Source organism: Drosophila erecta, unplaced genomic scaffold (genome assembly GCF_003286155.1).
Source record: "Drosophila erecta strain 14021-0224.00,06,07 unplaced genomic scaffold, DereRS2 tig00000152-arrow-arrow-pilon, whole genome shotgun sequence".
NCBI lineage: Eukaryota > Metazoa > Arthropoda > Insecta > Diptera > Drosophilidae > Drosophila > Drosophila erecta.
In genome coordinates this window covers 886,827-908,834 of record NW_020825211.1, presented here as the reverse complement: position 1 = coordinate 908,834, position 22,008 = coordinate 886,827, and the positions used below count along the sequence as shown (strand labels likewise).

At 48.4% G+C, this 22,008-nt stretch overlaps 3 protein-coding genes across 3 annotated transcripts; all 3 read left to right on the top strand.

The window, feature by feature from the left end:
• Positions 1–365: 365 nt before the first annotated feature.
• Positions 366–8,991, top strand: LOC6549790 (lysophosphatidylcholine acyltransferase). Its single transcript, XM_001977277.3, has 8 exons — positions 366–907; positions 5,565–5,710; positions 5,778–6,263; positions 6,336–6,473; positions 6,707–6,983; positions 7,071–7,172; positions 7,239–7,380; positions 7,442–8,991. Exons 1-8 carry the CDS (start codon positions 698–700, stop codon positions 7,546–7,548), a joined length of 1,608 nt encoding a protein of 535 aa, XP_001977313.2. The 5' UTR covers positions 366–697; the 3' UTR covers positions 7,549–8,991.
• Positions 4,472–5,396, top strand: LOC26526698 (transmembrane protein 256 homolog). Its single transcript, XM_015155987.2, has one exon. It carries the CDS (start codon positions 4,600–4,602, stop codon positions 5,203–5,205), a length of 606 nt encoding a protein of 201 aa, XP_015011473.2. The 5' UTR covers positions 4,472–4,599; the 3' UTR covers positions 5,206–5,396.
• A 220-nt stretch (positions 8,992–9,211) lies between the features above and the next one.
• LOC6549792 (cubilin homolog) lies at positions 9,212–21,811 on the top strand. The gene is made up of 15 exons (XM_001977279.3): positions 9,212–9,318; positions 9,374–9,664; positions 9,853–10,036; positions 10,258–11,010; positions 11,068–11,820; positions 11,887–12,582; positions 12,672–14,408; positions 14,470–14,632; positions 14,725–15,086; positions 15,154–15,835; positions 15,901–18,227; positions 18,296–18,790; positions 18,842–20,635; positions 20,701–21,376; positions 21,451–21,811. The coding sequence occupies exons 1-15, from the start codon at positions 9,224–9,226 to the stop codon at positions 21,696–21,698; spliced, it is 11,256 nt and encodes a 3,751-aa protein (XP_001977315.2). The 5' UTR covers positions 9,212–9,223; the 3' UTR covers positions 21,699–21,811.
• Positions 21,812–22,008: the final 197 nt, after the last annotated feature.

The window sequence follows — 22,008 nt, the reverse complement described above, 5'->3', positions numbered from 1 at the left end:
CGTGAAACGGTCAAACGGTCAAACGTTTAAGCGTTCAAGGGAGAACTGGGTTTTTGAATATCAAACTTTTGGCGGGTCTGTTTAAGAAGCGTTGCCAGAACTTTAGACAATTTAAATTCAAAACAGTTATGGCTGAAAAAGGGCAACACAACCAAGGGCCAAGACTTAACATGAATCGCTTCAAATACAACATGTATGATTATTATTTGCTTTTAAATTTGCTAAAATTAAAAAATACCCAAAGTTTTGGTATTTCTAACAAGCAATGTAGGTTGCCGGATCGTCAGAAATAGAAGTGGGTATTTCCTACGGTATATTTCCAGTATCTATCGACTGAGCATGCAGTGTTGCACAACGCTGCGGAGAAAGTGTTGCCAAACTGCGTGGAAAAGACAAAGTGTGCAATACGTATTTTGTTGTTGTGTTGCTCGCTTGCGAATCCAATAACTATACTATGCGATCTGAGTTTGCGGTATAAAATACAAAAATTGCCACTCAAAAGCGGAAGGCGAAACACGCGAAAGGCAGCGCTTGAGAGCCAGTGAAGTGGTGGCCAGTGAGGAGATAACACCGATTGTTGTTATTATTTATATATTTTTTACATATTTTTTAACCGCTGTGCGGCAGTGCGTGGTGTGATCGCTGAGCAAAGTGAGCGAAAGAAGTGCTTAAGCGGAGAAAGGTGTAACTGGGGGCAATGACAACGTCGACAATTAAGCCAACGGGCGGCGAGGAAGTGCCGCCGGCGGGAGTGGTGGGCGGTGTGGGCGACATCGCTGGTGTGGGAGTGGCCGCCAGCCTGACGAAGCGGGATTCTGAGGAGGATACGTGGGCATCCAAGGGGTACAACTACATCAATCCGTTTGTCCATCGCATCGAAATCGACAGTCACATTGAAGTGGCCAAGGTGAGACCCCCCCCCCATTCCATTCTTCTTATCCCACGCCCCTGTTTCGCCCGCTTCCCGCTAGCCATCTCCCTCTGCCATTCATGCAAATCGGGCACATGTGCGATCCCTTCAGGCGCACATACCAATGAGGGCCTATTATCTGAGCTCTTCTTCAAAAAATATGCCCTATATCCCGTAACATATTTATAAATGATTCCCCCTCAAGCGGCATTTAAAATCATATTTAAATACCATCCCTTTGCTATCTTCTTCGCTTCCGCCCCTGGCGATCTCCACTGGAGTGGGGAGAGAGAGAGAGAGTGAGCGGAAGAGAGGAGAGAGGAGAACTTTCCTTTGCCCATCTTTTCTCTCACCATCGCATTGCACTTGACATGCATTTGCCGTTACATTTGGTCAATGTGCTTGTTCTTGCTTGCCCGCATTGTTTTTGTTACACTCTGCTTCGTTTCTACCGCCTCTTCCTTCTGATTCTTTTTTATCTGTCGCTGCCGACGGCTCTGCCTACGTCAGCGTTTTCTTTTTTCGCCAGCGGCAGCGAGAATCGTATGATTTTCTTGTTTTCTGTGTTGTTGGTGGGCCGGCAACAACTAGGGGGCTTGTTGTTGTGCATTTTGTTGCTATTGCTAATGCTGCTGCGACGCCGGTTCTTATGGCTCGTGTGCCGTTATTGTTCTTATACACTGTTGTTGTTGTTATCTAGTTGTTGTTGGTATTATAGGTATTTGCTGAAACCCATCCATCTCGCTCGCACTCATCAAGTCAATGGCTGCCTTAGTTCCGCTTATTCCCGTTTTCTTTGGCCATTTTTGGCGAGTACTCGAAAGAGATGGGAGAGCATATTGAAATACAAAGATATAGGAGCTATATATATATAAAAACCGAATTACATACATACATATTTCGAATTATTACTTTGGCATGAAACTCTTGAAGATACAAAATTGAACAAAAAACCAGCCACTAAGAATAAAGATGTAAACAAGACCATACAGCGAAAATTAAATATACATCTGTATGTATCTTATAGATAAACTGATTTTATCTGGTGAAGTAAATAATTACAAACATGGAGGTATGTAAATACAAGTACATTTTGACGCCGTTTGCAAATGTCAATGACCCCATGATTTTATCATGCCAAAAAAATTATCTCTTAGATACGATAAAAAAAAAGTGGAGTATAGAAATACGCGTATAGAAATCAGCTTTTCCCATATAAGCACCCAAATTTACCGTGTCAATAGCAATTTGTAACATTTATTTATAGAAATGAATCCGAAGCAGTCAATACTTTTAGTAAGCTTGTTTAATTTCCTTTGCGATACACAAAAATAGAACATTCGTATAATACCAAGAATGATTGTTGTCAGTAAAATAATGTCCGCTCATTCTTGCTAATTATATTTGTTATGCCATAAGGCCCCCATACCTACATATGTGGTATGTATGTGGTATGTATTACTTACCTATTTCGTCAAAAGCAGAATATCACCCCACCAGCTAACCCTACACTTTATCACTAACTTGTATTCCATTGCAACGTCAGGTGTTTTACTGCATTTAAAGAGCCCCATAATCGGACAATCAGCGAAACGGTTTGAGTTTCTCACATGGGGCTAATGGCAGAATTTGCCATGTTAAGTATTTCCGTGCCCCTTCCCATAATTCCTATATTTTGGTATACCTACCCCGCCGTTTGTACTTGGCACTAATTGCTCCGAGTGGCAATAATACAATAATAAACAAAAGCAAATATGTGTGTACAAGTGTTTCGGCTTGTTTATGGATCAAAGCAGATTTGCCAGGGAATTCATGATGTCAATATTGTATATCAAAGAAATAACGTTGAAAATGCTATTATATGCTGCCCAACCTTAAAATATCTATTATACATTAGGACATATTTAAATTACAGGGTATTAGTATTTAAAGCTTTACTCTACCAAGAATTATGCCAAGTATTATACCGATAAATCAATTTCCGTATCATTTTGACACCTGTAGCTGCAATTAAAAGTCAAACACACATTTTCTGCCACCTATAATTTATTGTTTGGCTGATTCACGGAAATTCGCGAATATGGCGTGATTCCAATGACTTGTAGCTTGTTGGCCTAAGGGATTTAAAGTGATTTCTTCTGCTTAGATCTAATAATAATTGCCTTTTTTTTTGTTAACTTTGAAAAGAATAAGCTGGAAAAAGTTTTAAAGTAGCATTGACACTGCTCGTACTTCATCCACACCCATTAACCTACATATACATACATACATATATAGGAATCACGCGAGGTAAACAAATACTATATTGTATATAAACCATCTCAGTGACGCACCTAAATGCCGCTATCGCTTAGTCAAGTTTCAAAGTCTTGAATAATAAATGATGATTGTTGCAAAGCCAGCAACAAAGTTGATAACTGCAGTGGGGTGTAGACATGGTTTTCAGTGTAGAACAATACAGCCAGTTCTGAGATCAGCTGGGCAGGAGGAAGCGATGCACTTGTTGAGCCATTGACCCACTCAAATATAATATATGTATATGTATTTATAAAAAGTTCGAGAGTTGGTCGAAAAGTGGGGCTCTTGTGGGGATTCCATTGCGTGCAGAAAACAAAAACCGGTTTCGTTTTCATTTCGCTTCCGACCAAAGTTCAAGGCACTTTAAGATGGCCCTGACATTGTTGTTACTTCCCATCAAGTTGGCATGCAGTTCATTTGGCTATATGCTGGCGAACACTATTAAATGGATTTTAAATGGGTATTTAGAAGATTTGTATTTAGATTTTCGGTTCCGACTAGCAAAACTGCTTCGAAAACGATACAGTACGTAATAATACGTTAGATTCTTATATTATTATTACTATATTATTATTATATGATTATTATTACTATATAGATTGGATTATTTTTGGGAAGAAATCCTACTTAGCTGCACTTAGCTGTATTCTCAAGGGTACATACATATATGTAGCAGTTCTTTATAAATAGAGATTAAAATGTGAATCTTTTTTGAATGGTGAAAAGCACAAATTGGACTCTGATCCTAAAGCATAATGTGAATTAGGCGATAATCCACAGGAGTTCCAATATAATATTACTAATGGAACACGCTTTAGACATTGTGTGGTCTTCCGGGCTATTTCCATGCCATTTCTTGGAACCGATTTTTATCAATAGGGCCGGGTCGATACTGCAAAGTTCAGTGCGTTAACCGGCGCGCCTCCACTCGACTGATAAGTCTGTCATATATCAATATAGTGCCCGGCTATTGGCAGTTGGCAAATGTAAACATGCCGATCCATGTTTGCCGATCCATTGATTTGTGGGTCCATATAAATAGAAGTCTGCTTGCATAAATTAGTGGCACATTTCGCCATGTGATTGGCCTCCTCCTATATCGATAAGCGATACGTGATTATCATTGGGCTTTATTTGCTGTGCGAAACTCTAATCAAACGCGAATGAACCCCAAATGATTAGGGCATGAATGCCGTATCCTAAATACTCAAATTTTCTGTGATCTATGTATTTATTAGTTCTTTGTTTCAAATGTCACCGAAATGTGTAGTCTACACTATCGGTGTTTCCAACTGAAAATCATTTAACATCGATTGCACTTGACAACGATGTTTTTACAGCTCTAGCGTATATAGTGAATCCTCCACATAGAAGTTCTACTGTACAAATATATGTACCTTTTTGGCACTCCGTCAAAATTATTGGGCAAGAGTTGGCAAGACAATTACACCATGTCGATGTCCGAAACGCTGGACTATCTCATCCTGGGCAATCCAGTCAGTCAGATGGTCATCGCGACGGCGAACGCCTTCTTGGAGACCATCGGACTGGGACCTTGGAAAATGCCAGTGGAGGATTCCATCCGGGCACTGCATCCTTCGGCACAATCGTATGTGCGTTCGCATAGCTCACTGTACTGCCTCGCCGGGTGCCACTACCATTTTGTGCGGCTGGCTGGGATTGGCGGCGCATCGGCCATCTTCATGAGTGCCTATTGCAAGTATGTGCTGCGGGACATCGATAGCATCAGGGAGCAGTTGGACTCGCAGGCGTTCGCCGACGTGGCCAATCGCATTCACTTCCTGCACTCCTTTGCCCTGATGGCCATGCCCCTGGCCCACTATCCCTTCCTCACCGGCACCCTAATGATCACCGGCACCCTCGTCTTCAGCGGTTCCATGTACTATCGCGCCCTGACCGGCGAGAAATGGATGCAACCGTATGCCACCATGGGAGGATTGTGCCTGATGGCCGCCTGGCTGTCGTTGGTGCTGTAGAAGTCACTGAATACCAACCATTGCTTGTGTATACCTTGTCCAGATGGACCTTTGCTGGCAGTAGTATATAGTAAATATAGTCAGTCCTAAAAGTGAAGTCTAGCAGACTTTTGCAGCCGATGGAAGACACTTTTAAGATATATATTGCTATGATCTGTTTTGCCCGATATAAATCAAATAAACAAGACGAAAGTACCATCTAAGAGGAGTAAACTTTTTCCATTGAATAGTTCTCATATTAAATTACTAGTTAATCAATAATCAAATTGTTGCCTCCAAGCTTCTACTAACTTTTATCATATTGTACTATCAATAAACCATTTGTTTGAATAGCCATATAATCTGCCCATATCTTGCAGATCTATGTGCTGACAGTTCTGCTCCTGCCCATCCGCGTGGTGGGCTGCGTCCTCTCCCTGATCTCCGCGTGGATGTTCGCCTGCATTGGACTCTATGGAATGACCCTGGATGATCTCAAGGCGAAACCCCTCACCGGCTGGCGGAAGTGAGTAAATAAGACATTCCATTTGGAACCATTGGCTAATTATCATTTCGTTTTTCACACTTTTCAGACAAGTGCAATGCATGACGGCCTGTGGGATGCGCATGGTGTACACCTTCGGATCGTTCCACTATGTGACCATGAAGGGACGAGCGGCGACGGCGAAGGAGGCGCCCATTCTGGTGGTGGCACCGCACTCCTCCTACGTGGACTCCATCCTGGTCGTGGCCAGTGGCCCGCCCTCGATAGTGGCCAAGCGGGAGACGGCGGACATACCGTTGCTCGGAAAGATCATCAACTATGCCCAGCCCATCTATGTGCAGCGCGAGGATCCCAATTCCCGCCAGAACACCATCCGTGACATTGTCGACCGAGCCCGTTCCGCAGACGACTGGCCGCAGGTGGTCATCTTTGCCGAGGGCACCTGCACCAATCGCACGGCTCTGATTAAATTCAAACCGGGCGCATTCTATCCGGGCGTGCCCGTCCAACCGGTGCTCCTTAAGTACCCGAATAAATATGACACCTTCACATGGACCTGGGACGGACCTGGAGTGTGAGTAACCAGGGGCTTCAATTGGGTATCACGTCAAATATTTATATAATTTGAATTCCCTGCTTAATTTAGATTACGCCTTCTCTGGCTGACGATGACGCAGTTCTATAACCGCTGCGAGATCGAATATCTGCCCGTGTACACACCATCGGAGGACGAAGTGGCCGATGCCAATCTGTATGCCAACAATGTGCGCGAGGTGATGGCCAAGTAAGTGGGGCAATAGCCCATTGAATGGTCGGAAATGGAAATGTTGCAAAAACATACATAATTTGTACAAATGAAATGAGCCATTTCCTTAGCCATTCCTATTTATAGCTTATACTCTATATCAAAGCATTTGGTTCAGTGAGAGGTAAACAATTTTGTTGCTTAAAATAACGTTAATTGGTTTCAAGTTAGCGAGATTGTTTAAGTACCTACTAAATATTCAATTTTCCCAGGGCCTTGGGAGTGCCCACCTCGGATTATTCGTTTGAGGATGTGATTGTAATGAGCAGAGCTCGCGACATGAAGATTCCCTTCCCCGGCGACATCGTGGAGATCGAGCGCACCATCGAGAAGCTGGGCCTGATCGAGAGCCAACGGGACGCGGAGCTGTGCAAGGGCTTCCTGCGGCTGTCCAACACGGATCGGTTGGATATCATCACGTTCGGCGAGCTGCTCCAGGTGGATCTTAAGAACACTAATCTCCACAAGCTGTTTGCTCTGCTCGATCACGTAAGTTTCTTTGATCTCACCGAGATCGATGGTAGCTCGCCTGCGCTATCTCTTTCTAATTGGTATTGTCTGTTTCACTCATTTCAGCGTCGCGCCGGCACTGTGAGTTTGAAGAGCTTCCTGCTCTGTTCCCTCTTCTGCAAATTAAAGAATTCCGATCTCTTGACCTTCCTGCGTGCCCTCATCCACGTAATACAATCTATATGTTGTATGAAACTATGCATTTACTTTAATTCGTTTATTTGCAACCAATAGCTGTACAGCGAATCCAGTCAGCAAATCGACAGGGAAAGCTTTGTGCGATTAATGAGACACGCTGGCGGCAAGCTGAATGAACAAAAGGCGCAGGCGCTCTTCTATGCTCTGGATACCGACAACCTGGGCTACATCTCCTTCGGTGGGTATTTTATCATTGGGTTAAAATCCGAATTTTCTAATCCATCGAAACGAAACAACAGATTCCTTTGTGGAGCTCACGGAGAAGCAGAAATCGAGCTATAAATTCCTCTATCACAAATCGGAGCACATACGGCGACCAAAGGCAGTGACAACCGCCGAGAACTGAAGATCTGGAGCACGTTTTTGTGTTTCACAGGAAACGGAGTCAAGCTGGATGACGTGGAGTTGTAACCAAGAGAAAAACCCAACCTAAGCAGAATGTTCAACTGTCGAGTGTATATTTTTAATATTTATTTATCGTGTAACGCGTGTCCTGGCACCCATATTTTGTAATTAATATAATTTCTATTATTATTACCATAGTTTCTTGTGAACAAATGCTCACAGCACAGAGATCCGGATCTGATTGCGCCCAGCTTTGTTATTATTTATACTCGGACTGTAAACGCAAGTCATTTCATCTTTGTGATTCTTAATATACACACCTACGTTATATATACACAACAAAAACATAGAGGATATATAAACAAGTATGTATCTATGTATCTTATGTAGATGCAGGCAAAAGCAACTATCAAACCCTAGAATATTTCCTATTTCCACGGCCAAAAAGAGAAACTACAAAGAATTGTATGACAAGCCATAGCTATAAGACATAACAGCACACCCAACCAACGAAGCTCTCCTTCGATCCCACTCACTAAACACCACCAAGACCAAACAGAACAATGGAACTGCGATCGAACCCGATCATACGCACCACTAACCAAGTAAAACTGAACTACCACCAAGCACACCAAACGCAAAACTATTATAAAACCAGCTGTATTCGATAACTGATGATAATTCTCAGTTATAAAAGACGGAGAACAATGTCACAACAACCTATTACCTAATCTCAACTAAATTGAGAGTACGATCTTTTATACGAGACTTGCTTATCACTTGAAACTCTTTAACAAATTGTTTGTATATTCTTAACTATTTAACCGAACGATTCTACTATTTTGAATACCTTATTGATCTTTGTTAAACTGTGTCGCATAATTTAATATTGCTGAATTTGAATTTAGGATCTCCGATCTGTTGTATGCATGTGTCACCCTCAGATCTATAGTTCCTCAGAGCAAATGACATGCCATTTGATTATCGAACATTTCTTGTGCATTTGTAACCTACGCGGCCCACTTAACTAGACTTCTGACCAGCACCTGGCACGGAGAGCAGAGATCTATGCAGAGCACCGCCTGTACTTAAGTCAAGCATCTTGGGCACAACCCAACCTCACACACAGTCTGTTCTATATATGTTATAAATTGATGAAGAAAAAGGAAACACACACACACACACACACACACACACCAAGAAGCACCTGTAATTGCGTAATTGTAAAGAATATTTGCAATAGGAAAACTGCTCTTTTGAAACGAGAGGGCAAACAGGAGAACTGCTCTGTAGTTTTTACATTTGGAAGGAAGCTAACCCTAAGCTAAACGATCTAATTTATGTGCTACTGTAATAGATATTATTAGCGCCCTAAGCCAGCACCGAGAGCAAATTCAAATCGGATGAGGAAGCTGCTCAAAACAAAAAATAAATATATATATATACGTGTGAACGATTTTAAATCCAGTCTGCTTATCTATGCGATGATGGTTGTCAATGAGTTTGATGGGCGTATTCCCGAAAACGCCCCCGCTCCATTATGAGTTGATCTGGAACGCGAAGATCGGCGGGAGCAGCACAGTTGAACTTCGATATTCCAGCGGAACGGATCTAATTTTTGTTTGGTGTTTCTGTGCCTCTAATGTGCAGTGGAATTGCTTTTTGAAAGTGACAAAATGAGAGGAGCTGCGAGGAGCAGACTCCTGTTGTGTTGGGCAGTCATGGCGATCATCGCAGATACTTGGCCTTGTGCTGAGGGTTTCGTCAACTCGTAAGGACTCGCTTAAGTAATGCAGTGCATGTCTGCTAATATCAACTGATTTCAGGCCAAAAATTATAAGCAAAGATGGCAATTTGATTTTTGAATCGGGCGCAAATCGCAATATTAGCTTTCGATTGAGCGGAAATTCGCGGCTTACCATCAACGAGGAGTTGGATGTCATGGAGCTGTTGCTGGCCACCAATGGCTCCAAGAAGCAATCCGGCGGCAAGGATGAGTGGAACACCGCCGATGATGTAGTGGATGTGCGGGAGCTGGCGGAACGGCTGGCTGACATCAATAGGCGGGCCTTTGGAGCGAATGGCTTGAGTGAAATGCTGGGACAGCAGAGAAACAGGTGAGCATTGCAAGGGGTATAACCTATACCGATCTCTGGAAGTACACATGTTTGAGCATTGAAAATTGGGATGCACCTTAATGTGCTCATCCTCATGTATGCTAGATCGTATGGGTCAAATAATAATAATAGGAAAGGTCTCAGACCATAAATGCTTCAGAGCTACAAACATTGTTCTTTTGGGACAGGACCCGAGGCTCGATGGCTCTGATGCGGCGTTTACAGAAGCGACTTAGAGCGGTGGAGAGCCAGGTGGATCGGATGAAGACCCAGTTGGAGGTGAACAACTGCGCAAGTGGACCCTGCGTGAATGGCGGCACCTGCTACAACACCTACACCGGATTTCGCTGCCAATGTCGGTCGGCATTCGAGGTGGGTATACACGAATACACATATTCTTTGAATCCTCATGATAATCCACTAAAAAGGGGAGTATTAGTGGGTGTCTGGGTTGGTGACACAGCATATTCTGTACCAGGGAGTGACTTGCTCGTAAGATTACGCGACAAATGGTAGTTGATTTTTTGATATTTTTTTAAATTTATACTTGTATAAATTTATACTCTATAAAATTTGAAATCTATGAAATGCAGGGCACCAAGTGCGAGGTGGACGTCAACGAGTGCGCACTGTACGAGGGCACCGACCTGGGTTGCCAGAATGGAGGACAGTGCCAGAATCAGTTTGGCTCGTACAGCTGCCTGTGCCAGCCGGGTTGGCATGGGATGCACTGCACCCAGCGCAAGGCGGATTGCTCGCAGGCCAGTGCCTGGGAGATGTGCGGCCATGGATCTTGTGTTCCCAGCGCGGACGCTGCCGGCTATCGCTGCATCTGCGAGCCGGGCTGGAAGACCAATGGCCTCACCCCCATTTGTGGCGAGGATGTGGACGAGTGCAGCGATTCGGCTGGCCACAAGCCCTGCTCCACCAACTGCATCAATCTGCCGGGCAGCTTCACCTGTGCCCCCTGTCCCGCCGGCTTGACAGGGAATGGCGTTAGCTGCCGCGACTTGGACGAATGCCAGACGAACAACGGTGGATGTAGCCTCAGACCGAAGGTGGATTGCATAAATACCTATGGCTCGTATCACTGCGGCGAGTGTCCCCTAGGTTGGATCGGCGATGGGCGGAAGTGCGAGAGAAGCACCCAGGGCGTGGACAACCAAGCTGGACAGGCGCCGCTAGCTTGTCCGGCGGGCAACAATCCCTGCTATCCAACAGCCAGCTGCTTTTTAATCTCCGGCACAATAACCTGCAGATGTCCCACGGGCATGGTGGGCACAGGATATGCTCCGAACGGCTGTATCAATGGCACGACCACGAATTGCGTGGGAAATCCCTGCCTGGTAAGTTGCCTTCTGTATTTACTTAGCCATTTATAGCCATTTGCAATGCTCCAATAGAATAATGGCATCTGCCTGGATGCCGGACCCTTGAACTTCACCTGCCTCTGCCCAACTGGCTTCCGTCCGCCCATCTGTGAGCCACAGCCGGGTCCTTGCGATCAACAGCCCTGCAAGAATGGAGGACGCTGTCGCCCCACCACCAGTGGAGACCTATTCGTCTGCCAGTGTCTGCCGGGTTACCGGGGTCGACTTTGCGACACCCGTTTCAGCAGCTGCAACGGCATGCTGAGTGCCCAAAGTGGCAGGCTGAGGTATCCGCCGGAGGGCACTGGATACGAGCATAATGCCCAGTGCGCTTGGGTGATACGCACCAGCGAATCGCTGGTGGTGAATGTCACGTTCAACAGCTTCGATGTGGAGGACTCCACGGAATGCCGCTTCGACTGGCTGCAGATTAACGATGGCCGTTCGGCGGCCGCCCAGATAATTGGACGCTATTGTGGCAACCATTTACCACATGGCGGGAACATCATATCCTCCGGTAATCAGCTGTATCTGTGGTTCCGATCCGATAACTCGACGGCCAGGGAGGGATTCGATCTCACGTGGAACTCGAGGCAGCCGCAGTGCGGCGGTCGATTGAATTTCGAGACCCATGGCACGCTCGCCTCGCCGGGATCGCCCGGAAATTATCCAAAGAATCGGGACTGCCGGTGGCAACTAGTGGCGCCCACCACCAAACGCATCAAGCTGACCTTCTTCAGCTTGCAGCTGGAACAGCACGAAAATTGCAATTTCGATTATGTCCTGGTGAGTTGGTCTGCAAATCGTGGAGGCTTCTCCCTTGCTCATCCCTAATCACCGTGCTTCCTTCAGATCAAGGACTCCGTTTCCGGACGTGAACTGGCCAAATACTGCACCAGCGAAACGCCAGCACCGCTGCTCTTGCCCACCCACCTGGCGGAGATCCACTTCCACTCGGATGCCGAGGGCAGCGATACTGGCTTCCAGCTGCACTATTCCGTAGAGGAGCGTGTGCCCGGCTGCGGTGGTGTCTACACCGCCAAGGAGGATACCATTTTTGAAACATCCGCAGCCAATTCCGAACCAGAAGGTGTCTCCTGCGAGTACGAAATCCATTTGGCCGTGGGCGAGCTGATTGACATCAAGATTGAGCGTCTGGAGCTGGATCCACTGGACTGCCTGGAGTTGCTGGATATCACGGATGAGGGCGTTAGCATTCTGCAGGAGAAGATATGCGGAACGGATGCGGCGCGCTTGAATCCGCCTGCCTTCACCTCGCAATTCCATCGGCTGAAGATTAAATTTTATGCCCGTGCCGGCAGCTTCAAGCTGAACTACCGCATGGCCTGCACTTTGAAACTGGACAACGACCATGGCAACATTACCTCACCTGGTTATCCCAATCTAACAAGATCGGATCGGGTCTGCACCTATACGATTATGACGGCCGCCAACACGGTGATCAGTCTGAAGAGGATCGACTTTCAGTTGACCAGCGGCGAGACCGACGACGAGGGCAACGATGAGTGTCTGACCACCAGCTTGAGAGTAAGTTCCGCACCATACACATAGCTACCTGTACGACGTGTAGTCCATATTACCTCTGTGGCAACTTCTACATCTCTTCTCCCGCACAGATCAACGATGGACTAAACCGCAAGATCCTGGGACCCTACTGCGGCAAAAATCAGCCGGAGGAGGAATTCGTCAGCCAGACCAACTACGTGCAACTACACCTGTCCACGGACGTGGACAGCATGGGGCGTGGCTTCGCATTCGAGTATCGAGCCCTGGCCACCGGCAGCGATAAGTGCGGCGGAGTACACACCCGTTCCGGCGATCACATCCGGCTGCCGGGGGATGGGAACACCTATGCCGATGAAGCTACCTGTTACTGGGTGATAATGGCGCCGGCGAACAAGTCCATCCGCCTCCATTGGAACAGCTTCCAACTGGAGCACGCGATGGAGTGCAGCTATGACTATTTGGAGATATATGATAGCCTGGCTGCACAGGAGGGCGACCAGAAGAGCAGTCCGTTGGCCAAATACTGCGGTTATAATGTGCCGGAGGACCTGATCAGCCACTCGCGTCAGCTGGTTCTCAAGTTCGTGTCGGACTACAACGAATCGGATGGAGGCTTCGACTTGACCTACACCTTCGAGGATCGCGCCCAATGCGGCGGCCACATCCATGCGTCGAGCGGTGAGCTAAGCTCACCGGACTATCCGGCCAACTACTCTTCCGGCTTGGATTGTGACTGGCATTTGACCGGAACGGTTGATAACCTGCTCGAGATTCAGTTGGAGAACTTTGACCTGGAACAATCGCCGAACTGCTCAGCCGATTATCTGGAGATAAGGAATGGAGCCAGCACTGATTCCCCGCTAATCGGACGCTTCTGCGGCCAGGATATACCCGCTCGGATACCGGGTTTTAGCAACGAGATGAGGCTGATCCTTCATACGGATTCGGCGATCAACGGTCGCGGATTTCGGTTGCGCTGGAGAATCTTTGCCTTCGGATGCGGCGGAAATCTACATTCGAATACGGGGGTCATGGCGTCGCCCAGGTACCCGCACCCCTATCCCCACATGGCGCACTGTGAGTGGAGGCTTAGCGTGCATCCCGGATCGGCTATTCTTATCCGAATCGAGGACCTGCAAATTGAGAGTCTGGGCAATTGCTATTACGACAGCGTGAAGATCTACAAGGGCATAAGGCTGCCCAACCAGAACGCCGACCTAGTCCTCTGCAATGACGATGATCTGCTTAGTCCGCTCATCGACTTGGAGAACGATAAAGCCACTATCGTCTTCGATTCCGACTCGTCCAATTCGTTCCGCGGATTTCGAATATCCTACGGGGCGAATTGCATTAGAAACCTGACGGGCACGATAGGAACCATTGAGAGTCTGAACTACATGGAACCATTCTGGGAGACCATACCCATCAATTGTAGCTGGACCATTCGAGCGCCCAAGGGCAATCGCGTTCTCGTGGAAATTTCCCATGTGGCGAGGCACGAGCAGCATATGCCCACTGCCACCGAACCCGGCGGATTGTACATTGTGGATGGCGGGAATGTGCAGGAAATACTCACCCCACAAGTGGTGAACATCAGTGGCGAGGTGTTGACCGTCGTTCACAATGCCAGCAATGTGAACTTCCAGCTGGACTATCGCATCGACGGCTGCATGGAGGAGCTGCGCGGCCAATCGGGATCCTTCCAATCGCCCAACTATCCGAAAATGTATCCCAACAACCTGGAGTGCTACTGGCTGATCACCGTCGAGCGGGATAGCGTCGTCGAGCTCACGATCAACGGCATAGATCTCGAGGAGAGTCCCAATTGCACCAAGGATGCGCTGACGGTGAGCTTGGTCATTGCAGAGATTTGAGATTTGAGATTTGATACTAATCCAATGTCTCCAGGTGTCCAACCATAAGCAATCGGTTGAAGCCCACGAACGACACTGCGGGTCCGCGTCCAAATTGGTGATCACCAGTTCTGGTCACAGGCTGCACGTGCGTTTCATCTCGGACGAATCGCACAACGGACTTGGCTTCAACGCCACCTATAGAGCTGTGAACACAAGTGAGTAATATACATTCCACCACTTATAATTCCACTGGTCGGCATCGAAATGCAACTAATTATTAAACGCTTCGCTACTCTTCTATCGGCAGCCTGTGGTGGCAAACTGACGGCCCAAAACGGAGTGCTCGAATCGCCAAACTATCCACTCAATTATCCAGCCCACAGTGCCTGCGAGTGGCAGATAGAGGTCTCCCAGTACCACCAGATCGTGTTCGAGATGGCGGAACTGGACCTGGAGTCGGGCTACGGCTGCGCCTGGGATTATCTGGAGGCCTACGATCTGATGGAGGACGACTCGGAGGGCCAGCAGTTGTTCAAGGTCTGCGGCGGCATAGAGTATGACACACTGCTCACCTCCACTTCCAACATGGCTGTGGTGCGCTTCGTGAGCGATGACTCCATCTCGAGAAAGGGCTTCCGGCTGCACTTCCACGAGTCCTGCGGCCAAACGGTACCACTTTTCCTCGGCCTGCTTCTCTAAAGATCATGGAATAAACTTGGCTCTTTCCATTCCCCAGATAAACGTCGATGAAGCAGCGTTCGATTACATCCAAATGTCGTGGCAGACGGCGCGGAACGAGAGCTGCGTATGGGTAATCCAAGCCCAGGAGCCCAACAAGCGCATCATCTTCACGCCCACCAATGTCAAGTTGCGCGAGGAGGCCAGCGTGCAATATCCCACGGAGGGCGATTGCCTCGATCTGGGCGTTAAGATCTACGAGGGCACGGAGCCGCAGGGAACACCACGTCTTAAATTCTGTCGCTCGCATCCGCCGGCCTTGATCTCCAACGGCCAGGCTCTGACCGTCAGTGTGCCTCTCCAGCTGGTGGAGGAGTTCGAGGGAAACTACATGACCATGGACACGTCCTGTGGTAGTGTTTATGATGCTCTCTCCGGCAAATTCAGTACACCGTATTATCCCGACTCGTATCCGCCAAACATTGAGTGTGTGTGGCTGTTGGTGGCCAGCAGTGGCAATTCCCTCAGTCTCACGCTGGAATCGATGGACATGGAGAGTTCCGAGGGCTGCAATCGGGATTATCTGGAGATCCGCGAGGAGTCGGAGAGTGGCGAACTGATCGGCGTGTATTGTGGCAATGAAGTGCCCGGGGTGATTCATTCGCGCGGCGACATCTGGATAAAGTTCAAGAGCGACGACGACAATGTGGGCGAGGGATTCATGGCCTCCTATAACTACGGTGAGTGCATATACACATTTCTTGCGGTTTCAATTTAATTTATATTCATTCACCCTAATTGATAGAGCACCACAACGAGATAAATGGCTCTGAAGGCACCATTTCGTCGCCGTACTTTCCCAGCAAGTTCCAGGATCCGGAGCCGTACAGCTGGCGCATTACCGTGGACAAGGAGTACGTGGTGTTGATATCCCTGAGCTATCTCAGGGATCTGGACCAGCCGCACTTGATCTTCTACGATGGCTATTCGGACATTGCATCGCGTATCGAGGTGACAAGTAACCACGAACCCATCACATCCAGCACGCATGTGCTCTACTTCACGACCAACCGAGGTCCGTTCCAGCTAAATTGGAATCGCTTATCCAAGGAGGCACTACGTTCGAATCGCACGGCGGAGGAGCGGACACGCCAATGTGGCAATCAGTTGATTACCATCGATCGCTCGGTCATCGGATTTCATTCGCCAGGCTATCCCAATGGCTACGAACAGAATCTAAATTGCTCCTGGAGCTTGGTGCCCTCGAATCCGGCCACGCATGCCGTCCTCACACTGAGTCAAATCGACTTGGAGTTATTTAGCGAAGATTGCATTGCTGACTATGTTAGGATCTCGAGTAGCAACGATCTCCAGAACTGGTCGCCCCTCAGAACGCTATGCAGCCTGCCCACGAAGTCGAGTGACCGAATCTTCCACGGAACACCCTATCTTCAGGTGGAATTCAAGACGGATCCCAGTGTGAATAAGACGGGATTCAATGGCATTGTGCGCACGGCCTGCGGCTCGGAAATCACTGCGTCCAAGGGTCTGGTTAACATTACGGAGATCCTGAAGGTCAATCCGCGGCCAAATCAGGATTGCGTATGGACCATTAAAGTGCGCCAGGGCGCAAGGATCAGGATCGATTTCCCCGACTTCCAGTTGCAGAACAATGTGGCCGCCGGATCGAGCGATTGCCGCAATTATCTCTTACTCCGCAATGGAATCGATGAAGATTCGCCATTCTTGGGTCGCGGCAAGTACTGTGAGGATGTCGTGCACGAAGTCTTGAACACCACCTCCAATAAGGCCTATATAAAGTTTCACTTTGCGAGCTCACCCCGTTTCCTGGTGTCCTTCCGCTTCGAGGAACTGCGTTACACCACCTCCGGCCGTATCCGACTGTCTGCCTCCGGAGAGAAGCAGTTCATCAGCTCACCCTACTACCCACATCTTCCGCATCCCCACACCGAGTGCATTTGGATCGTTGAGGCACCACGAGAACACCGCATAATGTTGCACTTTGAAGGGGCATTCGATCTGTTGGACGCCACCGGGAAGTCGGAGGAGTGCCTACAGGAATATCTCTTGGTCAACGATGGCAGTACGGAGCTGAGACCGGAAATCGGTCGCTATTGCGGCAGTCGCAAGCCGGACTCAATCTACTCCACCGGCAACCAGCTGCGGATTCGCTACTTTACGGATGTCTCGGAGCCGCATTTGGGCTTCAACGCCAGTTTGAGTGTGGCCCGATGCGGAGGCTCCTTCCAGAGTCCGGAGGGCATAATAGCCTCGCCGTCGAGGGAGCTCCTGATGATTCACGAGGAAGACAAGCAGCTGCAGGAGTGTGTGTACACCATCGAACTAGAGAAGGGCAGCGCCATCGACCTGGTGAGCGAACGTCTGCAGATACCCAAGCTGCAGAACGGCAGCTGCTCGCAGCGCAATCATTTGATGCTCGAGGAGATGTCTGCCTTTGGGGTGGACGGCGAGGAGGAGATCGTAGACACACTAATGCTCTGCGGCGATAGCCCCAAGCATCTGCTGAGTGAAACGAATAAGATCGTCTTCCGATATCGCTTCCTAAATGGCATTCCGCAGGAGGATGAGGGCTTCCGTTTCAAGTACACCTCGCTGGGCTCGCGATGCGGCGAAACCATCTACGGGTCGGTGGGAGTTCTCCAGACACCCGGCTATCCAATGGGGGTGCAACATCCCTTGCACTGCGTGTGGCGCGTGCAAGTGCCCAAGGGCAGGAGGGTGCGTCTGGAGATTCTCGACTTTAACACGGGCTTGCGGTTGAATAACGAGACAAGGATGAACTTCTGGGGTCGCCTGAACGTGGCCAACGATTTCAAAATGCAGTCCCTCCTAGGACGCTACTACAGCGGTCCCCCCACGGAGGTGATTTCCTCTGACAATACAATGGGCATCGACGCCTTCCTACTGCCCATTTCTCAGAGTCGTGGAATCAAGCTGCGCTTTAGTTCCTATTACACCAGTGACTGCAAGAAATTCGGGGTCAAGCTGAATGAGCTTACGGAGATCCGGATCCAGCGGCTCAATACCAGTAATCCGTTTTACTGCAGCTACGTAATCGAACCGCCGGTTAATAGTACCCTCATGATTCAGGTAGGACAATGATCGTAAATGAACTGTTCATTTTAGTGATGAACAAATGTATTCTGTTCACTTTTCAGGTGAACGAGTTCAACAGCACCTCCGTTATGATGGGGAATTCAAATCTCTGTGCGTTGCTCGCGCCGCTTAAGTTTAACCGTTTGGACCAGGAGGAGCGCCTTATGGAGCGCATTATCTGCGATTACCAGACAACCGCTCCAGGCAGGCCCCTGCCCGCCATCCGGGTGCCATTCCCCATCGAAGTGGTCGTCTCGGCATCCATCGGCAACGCAATGGTTAACCTCCTGCTGGGCTACAAAATGCAGTCATGCGGCGGAGTCTTTATTCTGGAACCGGGCGACAATACAACGATGCACCAGCCATCGGGAATGGAGGCGCTTGTGGGCCCCATTGACTGTGCCTGGGCCATTGGACCCGATACGGATGCCAGTGGCGAGGACGAGGCGATGCCCCAGGACATTCAGCTGGAGGTGTCGGTATATGATGTCAACCTGCCAGCACCGATCTCGGCCACACAATTTCCAGACTCCCCATGCCTGCATCACTATCTTAAGGTAAGGTTGCGCATCTTCTTTGGACACGATATATGATTGCTCTTGATTTAGGTGTACAATGGACCCGATCAGAACTCACCTTCCTTGGGAATGTTCTGCAATCAGGCCACTGCTGTGAACATGGTGGTAGAGCGAGGCCTCTTCCTGGAGTACCACTCCGATAGCTTCTCACCCAATGCCACCTTCAATGTGTCCATCAAGTATGGATCTGGATGCGGTGGCAAGTTGGTGTATCCCTACAGGGCCATCGACTTCGCGGAGCAGTACAAGAACAATGTGGAGTGCATCTGGGAGGCGGAGGCGCCGATGGGCTACCACATCGGTGTAACATTCCGCGGACGCTTTTACATCGAGGACAGCCCAGGCTGCACCAAGGATTACCTGCTCGTCCAGCAGCGCAACCAAACCACTGGCAATTGGACCGATCTGCAGAGAATTTGCGGTCGTACTGCGCCGGAGATGGTAAACACTACTTCGCCATACCTCCGGCTAATCTTCCGCTCCGATGGCGATGTGGTGGCCGATGGTTTCTTGGCCAACATCGAGAGGAATTGCGGTGGTCTGCTCTACGCCGACGACGATGAACAGGAGCTGTCCAGCCCGGGCTATCCATTCGGTTATGAGAAGTATTTGCAATGCAACTGGACCATAGTGCCCAGAAGTCCCTCGATGGGCGGTGTCCTGGTCAGCTTTCTGCAATTCGATCTAGAGCAGGCGCCCATATCCGTCTGCCTCTTCGACAATCTCACGGTGACCACAAAGGATAAGAACAAGGATCCGCATCGTACCATTCTCTGCGGCGTAAAGCATAACCACGAGTACCGGGCCAAGGAATACATTAATCTGCTTCTCCGAACGGATGGCAGTTTTTCCGGTCGGGGATTCACATTGCGCTATACCAGCCGCCTTTGCGGCGGACTTATCACCGAAACTACAATTGTAAAATCACCAGCCCAGCATACGGATAACACCCTGCCACCCAGTTCTGATTGCTATTGGAATCTAACCGCCCCAGCGGGTCACAAGTTCAACATTAAGTTCCTTCTAATCGACTTTGAGGCGCACGCCAGTTGTGACTACGATGGCGTCGAGGTCTTCTCCGGACCCACTCCGGACCCGCGATACAGATGGGGACGATTCTGTGGCCACATCAACGGGAATCTGCCACTGATCAGTATTCCCCAGGATCGGGCCATCATACATAGCTTCTCTGATGACCGGGATCCATCGCGGGGATTCCGTGCCTTGGTTCGCGTGATGCCGAATTGCGATGAGAAGATCTCGCTGAACGGATCGTCGCGTTATGTCTATAGCAAGTTCAACAACGCCGACGGTTATCAAAACGATTTGGACTGCCAAATAGTGTTCCAAGTGAATTCCGATCAGCAGATCAGCGTGGAGTTCAGTAACTTCCATGTGCAAGATTCGGATGCATGCCGCAGTGATTATGTGGAGTTGCGCGACGGTGGCGGCTCCTTTGCCGACATCATCGGCCGCTTTTGTGGCTTTAATCAACCCCCCAGCCTGAAAACCACCAGGCATTCGCTTTACATGCGCTTTGTCACCGATGAGACGGTGACGGATACGGGTTTCCAGGTGACCATCAATGCTGTTCCACGGCCATGCGGCAGTTCAGAGATTACCTTACGCTCGGATGGCACCAAGCAGGTCACCATTAATTCACCGACAAGGACGCCAGGCGGTAATTACGCCAATGGAGTGTCCTGCTTCTGGAAAATTAAGGGTGATTCCCTGCTGAGGGTGCAGTTCATCAACTTTGATCTCCATGGACCAAATCAAAACGGCAGCTGTGAGGAGGACTTTTTGAAAATCTACAATAGTGAGGTGAGTTGAAATAGTCGTGTTTCATGTGAATATCTTGAATTTATCGCATCTATTCCCCTAACCAGGATGCACTGCTGTTAGAGCAGGGATTGGGCAATGACCTGGTTTTCAATGGCCAGTCAACCAGACAGAACGGTCTCGGCTTTGCCACACAGCATGTGTACTGCGGCAATATAAAGCCGGACATCTATTATGGCCAGTCCAATGAGGTGTATCTGAAGTTCCGGTCCAAGGGATTGGAGCAGCGTGGCGGATTCCAGTTGCAGGTCGCTCTCAACTCCAACGCGGAGCGCCATTACGATGGACTGCAGGGCAGAGTGCATTTTTCACAGTCAACCGATTGCAACATCATTATCCGGGCGCCACCTAATCACACCTTGAGCTTGTACTACACCGAGTTGATATTCGGCACCTTCGACTGTGAAATGGAGAATTTGGAGGTCTTCGATAGGACGAATCGATCATTGCAGCGCGTCTGCTCCTTTGTCGACACGGGCAAGAGTCTGTTCAGCAATGCGGATGAGCTGCGGCTGCAGATGAAGACCGGCTCGTTCTTGACCTCGCTGGATCTCACTTATCTGGCCAGCCCGGCGGATAAGGAACCTGGTTGCGGTGGTCAGTTCTACAACACCGAGGGCATCTTCTCCAATCCCTTCTATCCGAACAATGTGCGCAATAACTCCGAGTGTCAGTGGACTGTCCGGGTGCCAAGTAACACTGTTGTATTCCTCACATTTGAAAGTGAGTTGAAACCAATTGTCAACGATACAATATTCGCTTCTCTGGCCCTTAATAATTTTTCGTTTTCTGTTTAGTCTTCAATCTGGGTTCCAGGACCACCTGTCACACGGATTACCTGCAGATCCTTGAGTTGTACGAAACCGGAGAGGAGCACGAAATGAGACGCTTCTGTGGCGAGGACATCCCAAAGTACTACAAGAGCCAGCGCAGCGATGTGATCGTCCGCTTCCACAAGACCGTCAACTACGACGGTGTCGGTTGGGTGATCCGCTTTGCCGGGGTCTACTCCGACTATCAGATACCTAGGCATTTGCTGCAATAAATACGTCTAAATAAAAGTTCAAGATGTCGATCATCCTGACATGATTTGTTCAGAAAATTACGAGAAATAAAAATATTCAGTCCTAAATGAATAAAGTATACTTAATAATTCCATTTGAGGTATATTATTTTAATTTTCTTGACAATAAATTATCGTATGGCTAAAAAAATACCAATATTAACCATTCATATCACTTTTTGACAAACTTTGTAAAATTACTTTTTGGGCAAATTTTGGCATTTTCAAAATTCATTTCATCAAAATTTGCAAAAATTGTCAAAAAATTAGCATTATCATTTTTGAACACAGT

What these genes read in the sequence shown, in the direction of transcription:
- LOC26526698 (XM_015155987.2), top strand. Translation starts at nt 4,600, where the DNA reads ATGTACCTTTTTGGCACTCCGTCAAAATTATTGGGCAAGAGTTGGCAA.
- LOC6549790 (XM_001977277.3), top strand. Translation starts at nt 698, where the DNA reads ATGACAACGTCGACAATTAAGCCAACGGGCGGCGAGGAAGTGCCGCCG. An exon ending in GTGCGCGAGGTGATGGCCAA is followed by an intron (nt 6,474 to 6,706) that starts GTAAGTGGGGCA and finishes CAATTTTCCCAG; the next exon opens with GGCCTTGGGAGTGCCCACCT. An exon ending in CCTGGGCTACATCTCCTTCG is followed by an intron (nt 7,381 to 7,441) that starts GTGGGTATTTTA and finishes ACGAAACAACAG; the next exon opens with ATTCCTTTGTGGAGCTCACG.
- LOC6549792 (XM_001977279.3), top strand. Translation starts at nt 9,224, where the DNA reads ATGAGAGGAGCTGCGAGGAGCAGACTCCTGTTGTGTTGGGCAGTCATG. An exon ending in AATGTCGGTCGGCATTCGAG is followed by an intron (nt 10,037 to 10,257) that starts GTGGGTATACAC and finishes TATGAAATGCAG; the next exon opens with GGCACCAAGTGCGAGGTGGA. An exon ending in GCCTGCATCACTATCTTAAG is followed by an intron (nt 18,791 to 18,841) that starts GTAAGGTTGCGC and finishes CTCTTGATTTAG; the next exon opens with GTGTACAATGGACCCGATCA.